Here is a 20748-nt window from a genome sequence, read left to right on the forward strand (position 1 = left end):
TGAAGATGTATTTAAGTTCCATTAAAGAGCAGTCATTCCTGACAGACCTAACATGCCTAGCGCCTCCTTATTAAAGACTATGCAGCCCTAGCCAGTCTGGCTCAACCGGAAGGGTCCCAGGTTTAATTCTGGTCAAGAGCACATGCCCAGGTTGCGGGCTTAATCCCCAGTAGGGGGTGTGCAGGAGGCAGCCAATTCATGATTCTCTCTCATCATTGATGTTTCTATCTCCCTCCCCCTCTCCCTTCCTCTCTGAAATCAATAAAAACATATTTTAAAAAAATAAAGATATGCATCTGCTGTGACCCAAACTAAGCCCCCCCTGGAGTCACATGTCCTTTACCTGGAGAATGGCACGCCCCAGTGCCAGGACAGGAGATAATCTGTGCTCGTCACTTTCCTTCTACCCAGATAAAGAACCCCACATCAGCTTTTCCACAAAAGAAAAGTTTCCAAGATACCACCCATACTTGGAAAAAGCCAGGTTGAAATGCCATTCAAGTCAAACTTTCTTGATATTACTCTATCTTTCCCCAGGAGCATTGCACTACAACAAATTCGGACACCTGTGGCCTCTTCCTTCAAAGCAAAAAGCCAGCAACAACCCCAAGCTGATAAGATTAATCTAAAGAACAAATTATGGTGTAATTTCCTATGCTGATACTTTGTAGTTAATTTTAAAAAAAGGTTTCATTTTCCTATTGGTCTGATTTCACAGGAACATGTTACCTGTTTCTGTGAGGCATATTTTTCTCCTGGAAGAGAGGTGCTGATTGGCCCCAACCTGGTGTAATGAAAATTTCCAATGTAAATTCATTTTCCCTCGGTTTCAGCAATTTTAAATCTATATATAGAGATATCATTGTCAGAATTGCATTGCTAGCTTCTCCTGGTAAACTAATTGTCTCACTCTGTCATTGCAAATAGAGATCGATTAATGGGTCTCACGTCCCAGCTGATTCCAGCTCTGGTCTGCTTACTAGCATGTACCAGCAACTTCACCCATGGACACAAGTACAACCTCACCTTACGAGAGACCATCAAAACGCTGAACATCCTCACAGCGAAAAAGGTGAGTGAGCTATCTGGCACCATCTCTCCAGATGTGTGGTGATGCCGTGCGTATTTCTTAGACTCTGAGAAGAACGGAACAGCTTCCGGAGAAGCCAGTAGTTGGTTGATGGGATGGGAGACTTCTCCCTGGCACTTTTTTGAGGGGCTGTCGGAAGTTTTCTCAGTTTGAGGGAGTGGGAGCTGCGTGGCAAGGATCACTCTGCTTAGTTGGAAGTAACTGTCTCTCTTGCTCTCTTGTTCCTGCCCGGGCCAAGGACCCACTGTGCATGGAGCTGACCGTAGCAGACGTCTTGGCTGCCCCAAAGGTAAGAACCTTCTGGGGTGGTCTGCTTGGCAAACGGGGGACTTGGGACAGGAGGGCCATCTACAAGTGTTTGAACAAGAAACTATTTTTTTTTTTTTAACAGAAAGCGAACAGGCCCAAATTAACTATAAGGTGTTAAATGTTTTCAAAGAATGAGAATTCTGATCTTTACTCTCAAGTGTTTCTGGTTATATTTGATTTAGAGCAGGCGTCCTTAAACTACGGCCCGCGGGCCACATGCAGGTGTTTTTGCCGTTTTGTTTTTTTACTTCAAAATAAGATATGTGCAGTGTGCATAGGAATTTGTTCATAGTTTTTTTTAAACTATAGTCCAGCCCTCCAACGGTCTGAGGGACAGTGAACTGGCCCCCTGTTTAAAAAGTTTGAGGACCCCTGATTTAGAGGATGTCTAATGGAGAGCTTGGATTCTGTCATCCTAATGGAGATCCTGGTCAGGATTTACCCAGCCCCGGCCTAATACCTGGAACACAGGAGGCCCTCAATAAATGCTTATTGAAGGAGAGCATTTTCTGGCCCATACATTTCTGAAAAACCAAATACTCTCACAAAAACAGATATTGAGATTACAGGTTGAGGGAGCTTTCATTTTGTCTAAGAGACTTCCTATGGCAACGCAGAAGGTATTGCCGGAGCCTCGTCTTCCGCAGCCTGGTCACCTCGCAGCCCACCGGCTCCGGGGTGCTGTCCAGGGACCCTCGGCTTGCTCTGTCCTGCCAGCTCCCCTCCGGCCGGGTCTGGAGCCCTCCTGCCAGATGAGGTCCAACTCATCCCTGCTTCTGGCTGCTTGGGCATCTCGCCTTTCCACCTCCTGTGCGCCTCACCCCCGCCCCTCACCCCCTGCAGTGGGAGGAGATAGATTTGACAGCTGATAGTGCATTTTCTCTGACAAACACATGACTACAGACATATCAATAGCTTTGTGCACATCAGTTCCTGTTTTCATGGAAACACACGACTGAGAATGAAAAACCCAAAGCTTCAATTTGCCAGTGGTCTCCTAACCACCTGCTTTCCACGTGTGCTGGGGGTGCCTGGCCAGGAGTGCAGCCTGGCGGGCTGGGCAGGGCCATGTCCCAGCACCTAGGCCGTACAACAGGCCCGTCCTACTTCATGAGAAAAACCACTCTTGGGGCCTTTATCTGGATACCTCATTTCATTAAAGATTATTCCAGGAATCTGATATACAATAATATATAATATCAGAATAGAATTATATATAATATTATATAAAATAAGCGTATAGTATGTATGCATATATATTATATAATTTGGTCCTTCAGAATCTCATTATGTATCAGACTCTGTCTATCAGTAGGATGGAAGGACTTGGAGATTTTATATACCTATAAAATTATATGCAGGGTGGGCAAAAGTAGTCTTACAGTTGTGAGTACGTGGAACACAGAGTTTATTCTTGTATTATTATTTATTATTGTACTATTTTCCATACAAACAACTGTAAACCTACTTTTGCCTCACCCTGTATGCTAATGTGATATGTGTGTGTGTGTGTGTGTGTGTGTGTAAGTAAGTAAGTAAATAAATAAATAAAATAGCCAGGAGCCCACAGCGGTGTGTTCTGGGTGCCCCAGAGGGCAGCTACATTGCCGAGAGCTCTACCAAAGCCAAGGGCAGGGCCCCGAAGGGAGTGCAGAGGGTCTGAAAGTGAGGTGGTCTGTGGTTTTAGCTCTGGTTCTGCTATTAACTAGTTGTATGGCCTTTGGCAAGTCTCCACACCTCTCTGTGCCTCAGTTTCCACATCTGAAGAAATGAAAGTGATTTTAAATGTTGGTTGGAATCCAACTCTTAAGTTAGTGGAAAGTGATATTGTAAGATGCTTCAACTCTTGATGAAAGACAAAAAAACTGGTTGTAGAGAAGCAATAATTCTAGAAGGGAGGGGCGGTGGTTGGAAATGATCAAACCTGCCCAGTCCGGGGGACCCCTCTCGGGGCTGTCTCTAGAAGACCCAGCCACCCCTCAGCCCACTGAGGTGCAGGCCTGGCCACGCTGCTCTCCTCCCATTCGGGGCCCTCTCTGCATTTGGTTCTAACAAACCTCCCTCAGCGCACAGGCAGACACTCCTCCACTCCACCCTACCGCCAACGCCTCCCCTGGCCTGCTCTGTCCCTCCGGAGGCACTACCTCACTTTCCTTTCTTTTCTTTTACTCAAGACTCAGTGCTTACTTATCTAGGAAGGTATTTCAGAACAAGGAAAGGCGGTTCTTTTAAAACCCACAGAGGTGATATGTGGGAGGGAGCGTTACTTTCTTGTGTTCCTGAAGAGAAATGGCTTTCCGAGATCCAGTGTCTTAATTTTATTTCTTTTGAGAATCAAAAATTCCTGTATCTCCCTGTTGGATAACATCCTGCTCTGGGCAGCTGCTGACAAGAATGTGCTGATCTAAGTCCCGGGCCACAGGCAATGCCTGCCCGGGTGTCCACGAAGTTAAGGAGGTCTGAGGAAGAGCAAAGTGCAAAGCAAGCAAGCTGCTGGTCTAGGAAGGATTTCCTGGGTGGACCAAAGAGAGCTCAAGTTCATAATTTGCAGAAAGCTCTATGTCGACCCTCAAATTTTTTTTTAAGGAGAAAGTGAAGGCTTTTCTTATACACAGCGCTGGCGCGCCACATCTGGGCAGAAGTGTAGATAATGGATACGACACAAATGGGACTGAATGTTTACAGGCCTGAACGAAGCTAGCGAAGAACCACGTTAGAGCTCTACAGGAGTCCCTGCCACAGAAACCTCCCAGGAGGCGCGCCGCCACGGGCCACTGGCTGTCGTGAGGGAGCCCCCCCGGCCTGCGCCTGGGCCTCCCCTTTGAGTCCCTTTTGCTGAGTTCGGAGCCGCGAGGTCCGCCAGGCTGTGACGTGTGCCCTGAGCTGGGCTGCGCACACGCGGGCAGCGAAAGCTGGACACGCAGCTGAAAGCGGTCCGCCTGGACTGGCTTCCCGTGGCTGTGATACCACTGGAACCAAAACCCAGCCCTTTGCTAAAAAGGCCTTAGGAATCAGGCTGTTTTGACCTTTTTCCATTTGATTCAAACTCTTTTCAATTCCTATTTTATCCTAATGACCTTCAGGAAGTCCTTTGACAAATATGGTTAGAGGGTGTTCCCTGTATTATGTGGCCATCTATGCAACACCAAGAGGCAGCCTCATTGCTAGGCTCCAAGCCAGAGTTCTCAAACGTCTCATTAGGTTTTGATGGAAAAATAAGCCAAGGGGCTCTTGTCCTTTTGGCCACTTGAGCCTCGCTGTTCTCTCCACAGCCACACAGGGTCTGCCTCACCTGCCTCCACAGGCGGTGTCTCCCCCGCCTCACCGCCTCTGCTCCCCACACAGCCCCAGAGGCAGGGTGCTGCATGGGAGGCTCCTGGCGCCCTGAGCCCAGAGATACCAGTGCTGCTCTTAAATTCCCAACTGGAATCAGGGCCCAGGAGGGCTCCCACCAGCTTATTAAGTGGGTGCCCTTCCACGGGTGTGCCCGTGGGCCATCACTCCCCCCTCTCCCCCCTCTGCCCCAGGGGGAGGTTCCAGGAAGCTTCTGTAGTTTGGAATTCTGGTGCTTCTAGAATTTTGCCTAAATAGTAAGAGATGAACACACATATGTACACAGATGACTCACTGCTGTGTTTATTTACAAAAGCAAAAAAAACTGCAATAATAGGGGATTGATCAATTATGATACAAATATGCTATGAGTTCCTACAAAGCTCTCAATCCTATGTTCCAAATAGTTTTGAATGACTTCAGAATACACTTGTACTATATGTTAAGTGTAAAAAGGTTACAAAGCAGTACCAATAGTTGGTCCCTATTTTGAAAAAAAAGTATTTTTAAAAACCTGGGAAGATATTTACCAAAATAATCACAGTAGTTATCTCTGGCTGGTAGGATAATGAGTGAATTTGTTTTTGTTGAATATATACTATTTTTATAGTAAACTTACATTACCGTGATAATCAGGAAAAGGATGTAACTGTAAGAACGTACAAAGCTGTCCGGACAGTGCTTCTCATATAAATACCCCCTGGAGCTACTGTAATGCGCATCTGTGCTTCAGGGGGGCCGGGTGGGGCCTGGGGTTTTGTATTTCCAACAAGCTCACGGGTGATGCCTGTGCTGCTGCCCCACGGACCACGTGCTGAGTGGGAAGGGCCTGGAGCGTGTCCTGACAGAGGCCAGGAGAGCTTCATCTGAGCTGGCTCAGACTCGAGCTAAGACCACTCTCCAGACTCTGTGACTTGGTTTTTCAGGGGAAATGAGAGGACACACCAGGCCTGCTCCAGACTGATACACACCCCTCTCCCAGGCTCCCAACAAGAGCCGTTTCCCTGCTTGTACATTCCCTCCTCTAAGGCCCAGACGTCCCCAGGAGAGGCCTGTGGCCAGAGCTGCGGCATTCCCAGGAGGTTCCGACCATGTACATGCAAGGTCAAAAGCCCCGGACTGGAGCCCCGTCCAAGGCCCAGCTCAATGGCCCCCTCTCTCAGATGCTTCCTGATCCCCCAAGGCCAGATTCCTCACCAGGATCCTGGCACTCACCTAGCTGCGGGGAAATGTCTTATCTCCGCACTTGGACCCGAGTTTATACACACACGGCTGTCTCCCATGGGAACAGCTAAATGTTCAGGCAAAGGATGGGCACCCAGTTATTCAGCACGTATGCAGGCCTTCCAGGGAGACCTGGGCTTTCGAACCCCATAGGAATGACTGTGAGCTCACGCAGGCACCTTCCACAGAGAGAAACGGACCTGGGCTCCAGACAGATGGACCTGCATTCAAATCCCCACTGTGTCCTCCCCTTAGTTGAGTGACTTTATTAGGCGTCCTTTCAGCAAAACCCTCTAAGAGAAAGGAAACGGGGAGAGTCTGAGGAAAAAGCTGCTGAATTTGCAGATAATTGGGAGGGGGAGACGTTGTTTGTAGAGGTTTATGGCTGTGGTAAGCAGCCTTCATTCCCATGGCAAGAATCCTTGAATACCTGGCCCATGTCTGAGCTAACCTGCCTCCATCACTTTCTTCCTGGAAACCAGAAAGCAGAAGGAAAAACCTCTCTCCCATGTTCAGAACAGAGCTAGTGTACAACTCTCTGGTATTTCTCTTCCTAGAACACAACGGAGGAGGAAACCTTCTGCAGGGCCGCGACGGCGCTTCGGCAGGTCTACAGGCACCACACGTGCTTGACCAAAAGATTCCTGAGCGGACTTGACAGGAACCTCAGCAGCATGGCCAACAAGGTAACCTGCATCATGCCGCAGCGTGGCTCCCGGCGGACAGCACCTTCACGTCTCAATGTTCCTCATGAGTGGTAGTCCCGTTAATCAGCCCATCCATTCGTTCAACAAGTATTTGTTGAGGCTCTAGGAGTGCCAGGTGCTGTTAGGCACTGGGGAAACAGTACTAGGGAGAAGGCGGCAGAGGCCCTGTCCTCAGAATGTTCTAGTGGCGGAGGTAGAAAAGCAAACTAACATGCCCATGATGCCCAGCAGAGATAAGTGCTGTGAAGAACACAGGAATAAAGAACATAGGGGTTAGGAGGAAGAGGAGTTGGTGACATCATCTGAGAAGGATTTAAATGACGTGAGGGAGCAGGCCTCATAACTAACTGGAGAAAGAACATTCCTGGCGCGTGGGGAGGGGGTGAGAGGGGACAGCTGTGCAAAGGCCCTCAGGCGGAAATGAGCTTCATGTGTTCAAAGAGCGGTAGGAAGGCCAGGGTGGCTGGGCCAGAGTGAGCAGGGGGATTTTAGCAGGAGATCAGATCACACTGGGCCTTTGGACTCTGCCCCAAGTATGGTGGGAAATACCCACCCGGTTTTGAGCAGGACAGAGACTACGATCTGATTTTTGTGACTTAAAAAGATCACTCTGGCTCCTGTGTGGTAGACTGAATAGGGGTAAGTGGAGAACAAGAAGGCCTGTTGGAGGTTGAAGACGATGGTAGTTCAGAAAGCGTGGGAGCAGCAGAGGTTGTTAGATTTGGGATGTAACTAAAATTGACCCAGAAGGACTTGCTGACATGTCAGATCCATTGTGAGGGGTGTGAAGGAGCGAGTGAACAGTGGCCTCTTGGTTCCTGGCCTGAGCCCCTTGGGGGATGGTTGGTGTTTACAGATATGGAAGAGTGATGGCAAAGCAGGGTGAGAGGTTGAGCAGAAGTTCAGGAGTTTAATTTTCTTCATAGTAAATTTGAGGTACCTATTGCATAGCCAAATAGAGATGTTGAGAAGATGGTTGGAAAAATCTGAAGCTTAGGGGACAGGTTAGAACTTGTTATATAAAGTAAAGTCCCCAGGAAGATGGACTTGAAGGACAGAGAGAAAGGAAGTTCTGAGCCCGGAGGCACTAACATCCAGAGTTCAGGTAGAACAGGGTCCAGCGAGAGACTGAGGAGGAGCAGTGAAGCAGCAGGAAAGGGGAGTGTGTGGTGCCCCAGAAGGCAAGCGAAGGAGGGAGTGAGCAAGTGTGTCAGGTCACTGGAAGGTCAAGTAAGATGAAGACAGAGATGGCCATCGGATTTGGCACGACAGGGGCATCGGTGAAGCTGATATAAATGGAAACGTGGGAATGAAAGGCTGACTGAAGTGGGATCCGTAGAAAATGGCCGGGGAGTGGTGAGAAGGAAGGGGTGATGAGCACAGAAAAGTCTTCTGAGGTGTTTTGCTATAAGGTTGCAGAGAAATGGACCAACAGCTGAAGGGCAGGCGTGGAGTGAGGGAAGTTCTTTGAAGGTGGGCTATATACTCAGCATGGGAATGTGCCAATGGGAATAGTCCAGTGAGAGGGGAGAGCCGACAGTGCAGGAAAGAGGGAGAGCCAAGAGTGGACGTTATCTAGTGCCAAGTAGAGGAACTGGGGACATGCACCCCTCTCTGGGCCGGTTACCTTATCTGTAAGATAAGGTGACGGAATAGGGAGCTGACATTACACTCAATTCTCTTTTAATCCTCTTAATCATCTTACAAAATTCGCACTGTTTTCCCCATTTTACAAAAGAGGAAACTGAAGTGTTCTATATATGAAATGTTTGTCCTAAGTGATATAATCAATAAACTGGTAGAGCTGAGACCCAAACTGAAGCAGTGGCCTGGTGGCAAGTACCTGGAATCCTTCCCACCTGGCATGCTGCATGCTGTGTTGTTGCTATTTAATGGGCAGGAGGGCAAATGGACTGGACCTCTCTCAGCAGCCCAGGTGCCCCGCAGAAGGCCCAGGACGGCAGTGGACAGGTCTCAGCCTCTACCTTCATGGTAGGCCCTGAGCAGCACCTAGCAGTGTGTGACACACGTCTCCGGACACTGCGGCACCCTGAAGGCAGAGACTGGAAACAGGCAAGCCCTGCTGTCCTAGTGGTGGAGTCGGACTCCCCTTGGCTGGATCTAGGCTGGAGGCCTGGTTCCATCACTGCTCAGGTGCTAAGTGCCAGAGTAGGCTTGACTGGAGCAGAGAGGCAGGACAGCAAGACTCGAATATTTAGCAATGCAAGCTAATGAAATGTTTCTTTTGTAGACCTCCTGTCCTGTGAACGAAGCCAAGATGACGACACTGAAAGACTTCTTGGAAAGGTTAAAGAGCATCATGCAAGAGAAATACTCAAAGGGTTGAAGCTGGATATTTTAATTTATGAGTTTTTAATAGCCTTATTTTAAAAATATTTATATATTTATAACTCATCATAAAATAAAATATATGTAGAATCTGACAGCAAGGTTTCTCTTTACTCGCCATGGCACCTTACTTGACAACTTTTGGGGAAAGCAGTTTAATTTGCTGAGAAGCTAGTATGGAAGTAAAAAAGGAAAGATTGCTTTGCCCTCTGCAGCTGCGGACATAATGCACAAAATGATTAAAGAACACAAGTCCACATAAGACACAGATGATGAGAGAGAGCTGCAGAGTGGGCCCATGAGGCCTGAATGGAAAAGGTGTCCCCTGGGTGCTTAGAACATGCTTCTCCCATTGGCACAGGGTTGTTACATTGAGACTACAGGGGAAAGTAATTCTATCACACTACCTGGCTCTGCAGTGAATCATGTTTAAAGCTCTAATAATGTAAATTATCTTGATTCTCAAGTCATAGAATCAACAAAGCACAGAAGAATTATGGTTACAGAACAGACTATAAGTGCTACTAACCTGACACTATAAAAAGTATAGCTGAATATGATTGAGAGGTAAAAGAGGAGGGAAAGAATGACAGGTGGGGACCTAATATCGCCACCCACTCAGCGACAGGGTCCATTAAGCAATACTGTCTAAGGTTGATGGAATGAGAACAAGAGATTTAAGTATTTATTCAAAATTGCAAAGGTAATCGAAGATCTAAAAATAATCTTCTATATATATAAAAGCCTAAACAACAGTTACGCCCAAATGACCGGAATGACCGAACAATTGGTCACTGACCATTAGGGGTCAGACTTTCAACACAGGAGCTGCCCCCTGATGGTCAGTGTGCTCCCACAAGGGGAGTGTGGCTCATCCAGAAGCCAGGCTAATGGCTGGCTAGCACAGCTGCAGTGGTGGGAGCCTCTCCCCACTCAGCGGCAGCGCTACCGAGAGGTGGCAGGTGCAGCGGGCCAGGATGAGCTCGAGTGGCAAGGCACCTGGCCCCAGCTTGGGCTCCTCCCTGGCCGCCTACCACTTGGCACAATGCTACTTCCCCCAAGGAATCCTGGATTGCGAGAGGGCACAGGCCAGGCTGAGGGACACCACCACCCCCCGCACGAATCTGTGCACCGGATCTCTAGTTTACTATAAAACATTTGGAACGGTAAATTAATGAGGTAAACCCTCACTTTCCAATAAGGAAACCAACACATATCTGAAGTTGATAAATCAAAAAACAGTTGGCAAGAGTGGTCATGAGTTGATTATGGTAGCTAGGGATGGGTACATGGGGGTTAATTGTACTACCCTGCTTTTATACATATTTGAAAGTTCTTATAATAAAAAGTGGGGAGAAAATCAATAGTGAGTGAATAAAGAGATCATTGGTATTATCATGGTAGCCATCAGAAAAACTAAATACTACAAAAAAGGGAAGGAGTTTGTTGGGAATGGGACTTGGGTAAGGATGGGTGAAAGCAAGGGAGAAGGCGGTTGGCTTTCTATTTTAAATCTGTGTGTAACCATGTACACAAATAATATGTTTTTAAACATTAAAAAAACTAAAATTAAAAAGACAGATGATCACAAACATTGGCAAAGATGTGGAAAATTGGAATTCTCAGGCATTGCTGGTGTGATTGGAAAATGGTGCAGGCACTTTGGGAAACTGCAGCAGCTCCTCAAAAGGCTAAACTTAGTTACTACAGGACCAGCAATTCCAATCCTAGGTCTCTATCCAAGAGAATGGAAAACACATGCCCACACAAACACCTCTACCCAATGTTCACAGCAGCATTACTCATAATAACAAAAAAATTAGAAACAACCGTCAATCAACAGGTGACTGGATAGACAAAATGTGGTATATCCATACCACAAAATATTACCTGGTGATAAAAAATTAAGTACACATGCTACAATGTGGATGAACCTTGGGAACATTATGCTAAGTGGAAGAAGCCAGACACAAAAGGCCACATATAGTATGATCCCACTTATATGAAATGTCCAGAAGAGGCAAAAAGTAGAATATTGCTTGCTAGTATGTAAGTTACCTACACTAATAAAAAAGAAACATGCAAATTGACCATACCTCCACGATGACCACCAGCCAATCAGGAGTGGGTATGCAAATTAACCCAACAAAGATGGAGGGTTAATTTGCATATGCAGGCGTGGAGCGAAGACTGAAGACTGAAGAGGCTTGGCTTCTCCGCTGCGGCAGGAGTGGAGAAGCCTCAAGGCTTGGCTTCTCCACTGCAGCTGAGGGGAGAAGCCAAGCCTCGCTGCAACCAGAGCAAAGGCCTGGGTCCTGGATGCCAGAGGAAAACCGGTGCCGGCAGCCAGGGGAAGGAAGGCCTATTGCACGAATCTTTGTGCAATGGGCCTCTAGTATCTCAATAAAACTGTTATTTTTAAAAATTAAAGGGGAAGAAAATAAGTGTCAAGTCATTGAAACTTGCCTTTTGAACACATGTTCCCTGCAAGAATGTGGATCTAAAACAGTGAATGAGCACTCTTTTCATCTTCGCTTACACATGTGATAAAAATTAATACTAGTACTAAAATTATACCAACACATGTAACATCTTTTTAACTCTTTCAAAATAAGGGAACAAATCAAAAGCTTAAAGTCTCACCCTGACCACAGCCAGTTTCACCCTGCCCACATAAAATACCAGCATGCCAAGGGCAACCAGTAACTAAGAGTCATGGAGCCTTGAAGGCCCCATTGAAATGTTAGTTTCCCTTCTTCTTTGATTGAGGCACATTTGCATTCAATGGCTAATGTGAGCTGTAGTCTGCCACAGGATATGAGTTGTGGGCTGCAGTTTGTGTACGAGGCCAGGGTGGTAAAAGAAGGGCTGTGGGGAAGAGGTATTTTAGAATGGGCCATAGAAAGGACATAGGCAGGCTCCAGGCAGGTCTGTCATAAGATAAGCTTCAATGGTTAAGATGCAACTAACTCTACTTACTTCCTGACAGGTGATGCTGGGCTCTGGGTGGAAACACCCAAAATAAGCCCTTGTTTACCAAGGGAGCGAGACAACGTGAGTTGAGACCACACATCAAAAGTATGAGTGGCCCTAACTGGTTTGGCTCAGTGGATGGAGCGTCAGCCTGCGGACTCAAGGGTCCCAGGTTCGATTCCGGTCAGGGGCATGTATCTTGGTTGTGGGCACATCCCCAGGAGGGGGTGCGCAGTAGGCAGCTGATGGATGTTTCTCTCTCATCGATGTTTCTGGCTCTCCCTCCCTCTCCCTTCCTCTCTGTGAAAAATCATATATATATATATATATATATATATATATATATATATATATATATGAAGAAACTTTAGGATTAAGTGAAAGTTGAGATGCTTGTCAGTTAAGCACATTCACTTAGGAAACTTAGCCACAACCCATGCCACGCGCCTCTTGCCTGTGCATGGAATGGGTGATGCTGATGGCAAAGGTTGAACCCCTTCCTCCCGCTAGCAGCTACCTCCTGCCTTTTACCTGTGAATGTATTATATCTCTAACTGGCATTAGTAGGTGATAAATACCTACTGAACAAGTAAATGAAAGGAAAAATGTTTCCGTTTCACTTATATGTGGAATCTAAAGAATAAAATAAAGGAACAAAATTGAAACAGACTCATAGATACAGAGAACAAACTGATGGTTGCCAGAGGGGAGGTAGGTGGGATTCTGAGTGAAAAAGGTGAAGGGATTAAGAAGTACAAATTGGTAGTTACAAAATAGTCACGGGGATGTACAGTCAATAATATTGTAGTAACTATGTATGGTGCCAGGTGGGTCCTGGAAATATCAGGGGGATCACTTTGTAAATGATTGTCTAACCACTATGCTGTACCCCTGAAACTAACAGAAAATAATACTGAATATAAACTGTAATTAAAAAAAACCAGGCAACCTAATAAAATAAAAAACACGTTTCACTCCTTCTATGGCCAAGGGACTTTCACTGAAACATTCTTGGCCCAATTAGAAATGTTGGCGTCTGATAAAACGCATCAGGGGCTCTCTTGCTGCTGCTATTGATTGATGTGTCCATCCGGTAACCGGGTCCTGTTTTCCCCCCACCTTTCTCCACATCATATCTGCCGGCCCCTCAGGGTGCCCAGACCGTCTGAGACTGAGGAACCCTGGGGCGGAGTGCGTGCACAGCTTTCTCAGGGAGCAGGGCGCAGGGGGCCTCTTAGCATGCAAGGTGAGCTTCTCAGTGCCTACCAGCTTCCCCAGAGGTGAGGCGATCCCTTACTCTAGTCTCAGGGCTGATTCTTGGTCCAACGTGTCAGCTCATTAGAGCTCCCATTCCCAGGTGGAAATCTCCTGTTCCTGTCATCCTAGTATTTCCTGAATGGGGCTCTGCCCCAAGCACTCAGACATTCTCTCTTCAGCTCTCTGAAGTGTTTCTCTTCTAACGCATCCTTCCTGGCCACTTCTTCCTAGTTCGACTTTCAGTCTCCAAGCAGTCTATCCCTTTCTTGTTTCCAATAGCCAGTGTAAAACCAAACACAAGCCTGTGCTGATGTCTTGTGTGCTGACCGCACACCGGGTAACTGCTAGGCAGTGTGAGTAAAGAGAAGTGAAGGTACAGGTGTCCGTCATGGAGGTACCAGCTGAGTGCAAGAGCACCAGCGGAGGAGAGGGAGGTTGGCTCCTCTGGCTCACAGCCAGTGCGGTCTCCAGCACACAGTGTGACATCATCTGGTCTCCCAGCGCCCCATCTAATCCTTCACCATCTTTCCAGCAGTATTTTCTTTAAAACACAACGCGAGTGACCTCTTAAAATCCTGCTTACAGAAAACTCACAGCAGGAGCCTGGCCCCTCTTTCCTGTTCAGGCTCCACTGTCCCCACCCCTTTTGCCCAACTTCAAACTTACCGCCAAGGTACAAGCATCAGGATTCAGGCCTGGACTGCCTCTCCCCGCATGTTGGACTGCCTCCCACCTCCCACAGCAGTTCCCTGGAGGAGCAGCCTCTTCTGGCCTCGTGGTCAGGTGTGTGCTAGGCACCGTGTTAGCTGCTAGGGAAGAATGCCACTCCGGGCAGCTCGCCCTTCACCCTCCTCTCTGACAGCCCTCAACACGCGCTGTCACTCTCCATTTACATGGCCACAGCGCAGGGTGGGTACACGGTAAATCCAGAAGACACCTGGGGACTGAGTGGCAAAACTCAGGACGGAGGAGAAATCAAGGTCAGCACAGTATTTCTGTAATGACTCTGTACTTTTAGGTTGAGTTAGGCAATATCCTCTTGCTAAGATTGGTATCAACTCTGAGACATATTGTATTTAGTTGTAAAGTCCCAGTTAAATTCCTTTGTACAATTGGAGAAATAAAGCCTTTGATTAAAAACTAAAATTTCCCCCGCCCTCAAAACAGGGATGGGGGAGGGGAGCAGGTGTGGAAGGATGTCTGATCTGTCATATTCTGTAGTCAGAGCCATAAACGTGTTTGGGTAAGACAAAGTGATGTTCTGATAACGTTGATAAAAGTAGCTTGAAGATCGGGTCACAGGAAGCCCAAGATAAATGCTGAGAGGAAACTGGTTCTTTTTGAAGTAGCCTCTTCATAATCATTTTCCCACACATTTGTTCAGCTTCCGAAGGAGGACTGAGTATCTGATTTGCTTTGCAAATGTCACGGCTGAAGAATGACATTCAGATAATGTTGTAACAAATGTGTTCGGAGGGCTCGGCTGGCTGTCAGTTGTGGCTTCAGAGCCCTGTCACTGCTCCCCCGGGGCACAGGCTCCTGAGGTCCCTTAGGCTGATACTGGGGGTTTTGCTTTGATTTCTGGGAGTTTTCATGAGAAGATGGGATGGACAACATGTTGCTGATGCCAGGGCAGGTCTTTAATTTTATCTTCATGTTCTACACACATGTTAGAGTTTACATAAGCTAGCAGTCGGGACAAGGAAGAGAGCAAGCCCTGAAATGTCTCCGCTCCTCTGCAAAAAGTACATGTAAATTCTTTGAAACTTGCCAACAAATCAGAACTTCTGGACCCCTTTGTGACTATAAGGCTCTAGCATGGTGCTTGGTAATCATTAAGCAGTTATCAAAAGAGCCCATGATTAACACTAACCCAAGCAATGTTATTGTTTTGGAGATATTTTAATCCCATTAAAATTGTGAAGAGATCATGATATTGCCACCACTCAAAAATGTCTCCTTTTACCTTTTAGTGAGATACATTCTGCACACATACTTTACGTTTCTGTTCTCAAACACTAATGAAAAGAATAACAAAACTTGGCTAAAAATATTTTTGGTGAAAACAAATTTTATCAATGAGAAGCACATTTAAAAATCTCTCTTCCCAGTTTCTGTTAAAGACTCACACCAGCATGAGTTTCTGGGTGTGAAATTAAACAGGTCTCTCTCTCTTGTTAATCCTCACCCGAGGATATTTTTTTCATTGATTTTCAGAGAGTGGAAGGTAGGGGAGAGACACACACTGATTGGTTGCTTCCCAAGCACGCTCTCCGACCGAGGCTGCAACCAAGGCATGTGCCCTTAACCAGAATCAAACCCGGGACCCTTTAGTCTACAGGCCGATGCTCTAACCACAGAGCTAACCTGGCTAGGGCTAAACAGGCCTCTCTTAACGACATGAAACTGAGATGCCAAGTACAAAAAAACTGCCTATTAATATCAGGATGGACATAAACACAAAATAGTTCAATAAAGAAGCAGATCGCTACTACAGGCATTATGTAAACATTTTTATTTCTTATTTAACCATGCTGCACATGTATATACAATATCAATATGTACAACTTGAACAAATACAATTATACATAAAATACAATGGAAGTGTGGCTTTTGAAATTAATGCAACAAATTTATTGTACAATTTGTAATTTAGGCCAGTATACAGTATTGTAGTAATGCTACTGAAGTTATTAATGATTTAAACTAGTCAGACTACAGTATAAGTTCAAAGGCACTAGGAAGATCTATGTTTTGTTCTAGTATTTTAAATTAAAAATAGCTAAAAAGGAAAACAAATGCATATATTAAGCAATTGGGCAGACACAGGAGTGCTTAAATGTACACCCTACCGATTCCTTAATTCACAGCCCTGTAGGAAAGAGAAGGACATTCCTTAAGAGTTAAGGGGAAAGACATTTTTAAAAGACTATGAAGAAACAAAACCCAAAAATCATAATCATAATTTAAAAAAAAATCTTACAGATGAAGCAGTACCCCCCTCCCCAATCCCAAGTGACCTTAAACCTCTTGCTGCAAAAAGGTCCCCTTTTCCTAGAAAGTAGATGACACAGCGTATCAAATGGATTCTATTTGTGGGATAAACACATGGATTCAGACCTCCCTCCTTGAGTAATCTTATACTTTACAAGCACCTAAACAAAAATGAGGACTACTATGATACTTTAATATCCTAACTATCAGTATATATAATTACAGGGTTTATTAAAGAATATACCACAACAAATAACATTCTACCAAGGCCCCTTTTAATAAATAAATAATACTTTTTAAAATTAAAGAGAAAAGACCCATTCAAAAACCTATTTCTATGTGCCACTCATTTTAAGTCTGTCTATTTCATATAATGAGCAAGTGTATCTATATCCTTATATGAAATTAACACTGAAGTTACAAAATATTTTATTTGTGCACAAAGACACAGTAAGTGTGAAGAAACCACAGAACTGCTATGATTGGACCTAAGTGAATCACTGTCAAGTCAGTGTCCCATGCTTTCATACAGATTAGTCAGGCCTGCCTAAATATATAATTTTGGTTTTTCATAAGATGAGCAATTATTGTCCATCTGATATAATCAGTTCTAATGTAAATGCTTTTTTAAAAAAACTGCTAAAGTAGCTTATTTAAAAAAAAAATTTTTTTAACGCTTTGACTCTTGAGTCTGGCACCTTAGACCACTCGGCCATCCTGACACATTTGACTCTTTATATGTTTCTTTTTGTTACCGCAGTGGAGTGGAATAGAAAACAATGTAACATACTGGCTTAAGTTTTCTGTGCTATTTTAGAGCTTAATGTAAATGCTATTCCTTTCTTATTAACTAGATGATTAAAGGTGATAAACATGAACTTCTAAAAGGAAGAAGTAGTCACCTTTTCTTTCTATTGGTAAAATTAAGATTTCCCTAGAGTAATTACTAACAGTTAAATGTGCATCTACAATTGCCAAGATACTCTGCTCACACAAAGCTCTTACAAGACATGTATTCACCTCAAGTCTTCACAGTATGTAAACAGTTGCCTCACAGAATAAAGTTATAAACTTCTATCTTACATACTACAAAGAAAACGCTACCAGTTAAATGCAATTCTTATTACCTAGAAAATATGCACCATACACAGGACATTCAGTACACACCTTTGGAATTACTTTAAATTTATGAACACATTTTTACTACCACCTCACAAGTACACCACCTTTACTCAACCCCACTCTATACATGGCTTTGTAATTATAAACCATTTAACCAAACTTCTTAAACTAATGTTAACTTAATACTAATTTATTTTAAAATTCACAAAAGATATATTAAGTGGTGTAGGTGAAACATAACATTAAAAAAATAAAAACAAAAATTTTGTAAGCAGCCAACAAGGAAAACACAATTCTATCTATTACAAGTTATTTTACTATAAAATAAATATTATTTTTATTTTTAGAGGAAGATGGTCTAACTGGATTTGTCAATGGAAGAAATTCAGGGAAGAATATTTTCTTTTAATAAACTATAAAGAAAAAAACAAAACAAAGTGTTTTAATGGCAAAGGATTAAGAGCTATTTTTCTTGCTTTAGTTGTACTTTCTGGGAAATGGAGACTCAATTTTCATCACAATTTAGAACTCAAAGGAAAGCATCCATTAATCACACTTCAAAATGAATTTTTAAAAATATACACATACAGCAAAGACTAGTGACCAGTATTTAGCTTAATTTTCTGCAACTGTGACTCCTTTATAATTAGGTACATATTCAATGTTTTATGAGAACATGAAATCAGAACAAAAGTATATTTGATTTGAACTCTAAATGGCAAAAATAGTCAAGAGAGGTACAGTTGAAACATATTTTCAACTTTTGTTTTTTAAATGTGTACTTCTAAATATTGACTGTCATTCTACAGGTCATCTAATACTTAAAATACAATACAGATAACACAAAAATGAGAACATACTTAAACAGGCCGGCGGGCGTTAGGATTGAAAAATTTCTTAGATATGCAGTCCATACATTCATATATAACAGCAAAACATAGGACAATTAGAACTGCTGTCTATGTGCAAGACAGGACCTACATTTTATTCTATTTCGAATATCCAGTTACGTACATATACAGTAGTTGAGCAAATTACTAGAAGATTTATTAATACATCTGAACAGCAACTCTCTACAGGAGGAGCTGCTCCCCCAACTTCCCTGCATAGTATGAAATGAAGAGTAATATGACTATTTGAACAATTACCAGTTGTGCAATTTCAATGTGATATTGACATATACAGACTAAAAATTATTAGACAGATTACTAGTTTCAGTCTTACTCCATGACTTACAGCTTTCATTACTTGAAATTACACAAAAGTCTTCAGTGTTTAATTAAATATTTTGTCCAGGCATGGATATCACTACTTTTTATTGAGACTTTAAGTCTGTAACATTTACTGAAGTAAAGAGTCAATTACAGTTTCAGGCTTTGCAGAACGCTTTCTGTTTGGAGAAGAGAAAAAGAAAACATGAAGACTTTCCTAAAAGTCTGAAATGCAAACACTTTACATTATGTAGAAGATAAAACAAGGGGGCCATAGAGTCTAGAACCAGGCCAAGGTCTGACATGTTTGACCATGTTAAGAGATCAGTTCATGCCCACTTTTCCAGGCTAGGGAAAGGTCACCAAGAATAGGTGCAAGATCATGGCACTCCACCCTCCACCCGGGCGGTGAGAAACTGAGTGGATGATAATTTCCAAAACTGGACTAGACCACCCAGCCAGGCCCAGTGGGCTGCATGCTTGCCAGATTTAACTGCTGAATATCTCTTCCGGGGTAGGCTAAAGGTGCGGGTTTATTCAAAGACCACATCACCTGAGGCAATACAGTACAGATGCACATGTAGGGACTGATGTAAATGCTACATTAATGTACCATGTTTATTGCAATTTTGCTTAGCATATTGAACTATGCATTTCTAATGAGAAACATACATTGAACATTATCATGTAATGTAATATCAATAAATCATTTAATGTGTACATTTGTCTGTGTTTAAGGCTATCTATTGTTTTCATAATACAGCAGGCTAATTCTGGTGCACAGAGATGGTGGATTTGGCTAATCTAATGTTGGCTCACATGTTTGTTTTGTTTTATTTGTTTAACCAAAAGGTACATATTTTTAAATGAGTATTCTGAAAACTATATCCAAATAACATTAAATTATTTGTTTGCTTTAGGTCCACATCAATTTTTAAAAAGTGACTGAAAAGGGAGAGATCTCATTTAAATAATTTGATTTCTGGCTTCTTCTTTGAAACAAGAGGAGATGGAAACAATGGGCCCTTTAGTCCCAAAACTAACTAGGAGCAAGGTAGCAGCCACTCACCTCAGACAGACACTCTCCATTTGTCCCCGCCCCCACTGCTGCCTATTTCTCACCTACACTGAAGCCAACTGTCTTACCATTTATCATCTCACTTGCATTGTTAGTTTTCTTACTAACTTCAAAGTTAAGAGGAACATATCTCTATTAAAAGTGGAAAAGTGAAAGGTCTAAAGAGATTCATGTTTCTTTGAACTGCTATGCTTCATTTATTAATGCATGGCTTCTGCCGGCAGATAGAGTTTTTAACCCTACCACATAAGTGCTAACGAATGAAAAATCTGTGCGCTTTTAATATGGTACTGATTCCTCCTCCTTGAGTTCAACTACCCCAAATTTATAAATATTAGGTCATGTCTACGAGATCATGCAACAAAAAAATATTAAACCCATACAACCTCACCTTACATGTAACTCAAAAATCCAAGTGCTCAAAGCAGGGGGGGAATAAGCTTATTATTCCCTCTCATTTCAGGAGCCCCAAAGTCTTACAATCAGTTTAAATAAGCTCAACAGCACTTGATGGAGGGCAGAGGGAGAAGAATAAGCTCCGGGCTCTCACGTCCTGGTTCCCTGGGCTTATGTGGTGGTACATACAGACTACTCAACAGTCAAACCAGCCCCCAAAGGAGAAGAAAAGATGGTCAGAGACCTCTTCTTTAACTGGTGGCTGAGGACATCAAGGTTCTTGGGACAATGTTTATTATAGAAAAACAAATCAGCTGAATGTAATACTTAAGAGTCTAACCAGGCAAATTAATTAGCATCTCACTAGAAGAATTAGAGTAAGAATTAAGGAATTAAGATAGTAGATGACTCGGAGAGAACAAAATACATTAAAAATAAAATCTATTACTCAATACGTACAGCTAAAGACGTTGGAAGACCTTAATTCTTCAGCAAGATTTTATTTACTCAAATCAAAACTACATAAGAACATTTTTGTGTGTGTGTCAACAATCCTCACCAGAGGATATTCTTCCCATTGATTTTCAGAGAGTGCAAGGGAGGAGGGGAGGAGGGGAGGAGGGGAGAGACAAAGAGAGAGGAGAGAGAGACACATTGACTGGCTGTCTCCTGCACACAGCCCAACCGGGGCTGGGGATTGAACGT

At 43.8% G+C, this 20748-nt stretch overlaps 2 protein-coding genes across 2 annotated transcripts in view; one reads left to right on the top strand and one right to left on the bottom strand.

Moving 5' to 3' along the window:
* Positions 1-937: 937 nt before the first annotated feature.
* IL4 (interleukin 4) lies at positions 938-9010 on the top strand (the record flags this gene model as incomplete). The annotated part of the gene is made up of 4 exons (XM_079770270.1): positions 938-1072; positions 1329-1379; positions 6514-6642; positions 8915-9010. 4 exons carry the CDS (start codon positions 938-940, stop codon positions 9008-9010), a joined length of 411 nt encoding a protein of 136 aa, XP_079626396.1.
* A 6744-nt stretch (positions 9011-15754) lies between these two features.
* KIF3A (kinesin family member 3A) overlaps positions 15755-20748 on the bottom strand; it is a gene marked incomplete at its 5' end in the record, with an annotated part of 43687 nt that continues 38693 nt past the window's right edge. Inside the window, 1 exon segment of the mRNA XM_079770143.1 lies at positions 15755-18748. Within this exon segment, the coding sequence (XP_079626269.1) occupies positions 18700-18748 (49 nt within the window). The 3' untranslated portion in view covers positions 15755-18699.

Source organism: Cnephaeus nilssonii (assembly GCF_951640355.1).
Source record: "Cnephaeus nilssonii genome assembly, chromosome: 5".
Lineage (NCBI taxonomy): Eukaryota > Metazoa > Chordata > Mammalia > Chiroptera > Vespertilionidae > Cnephaeus > Cnephaeus nilssonii.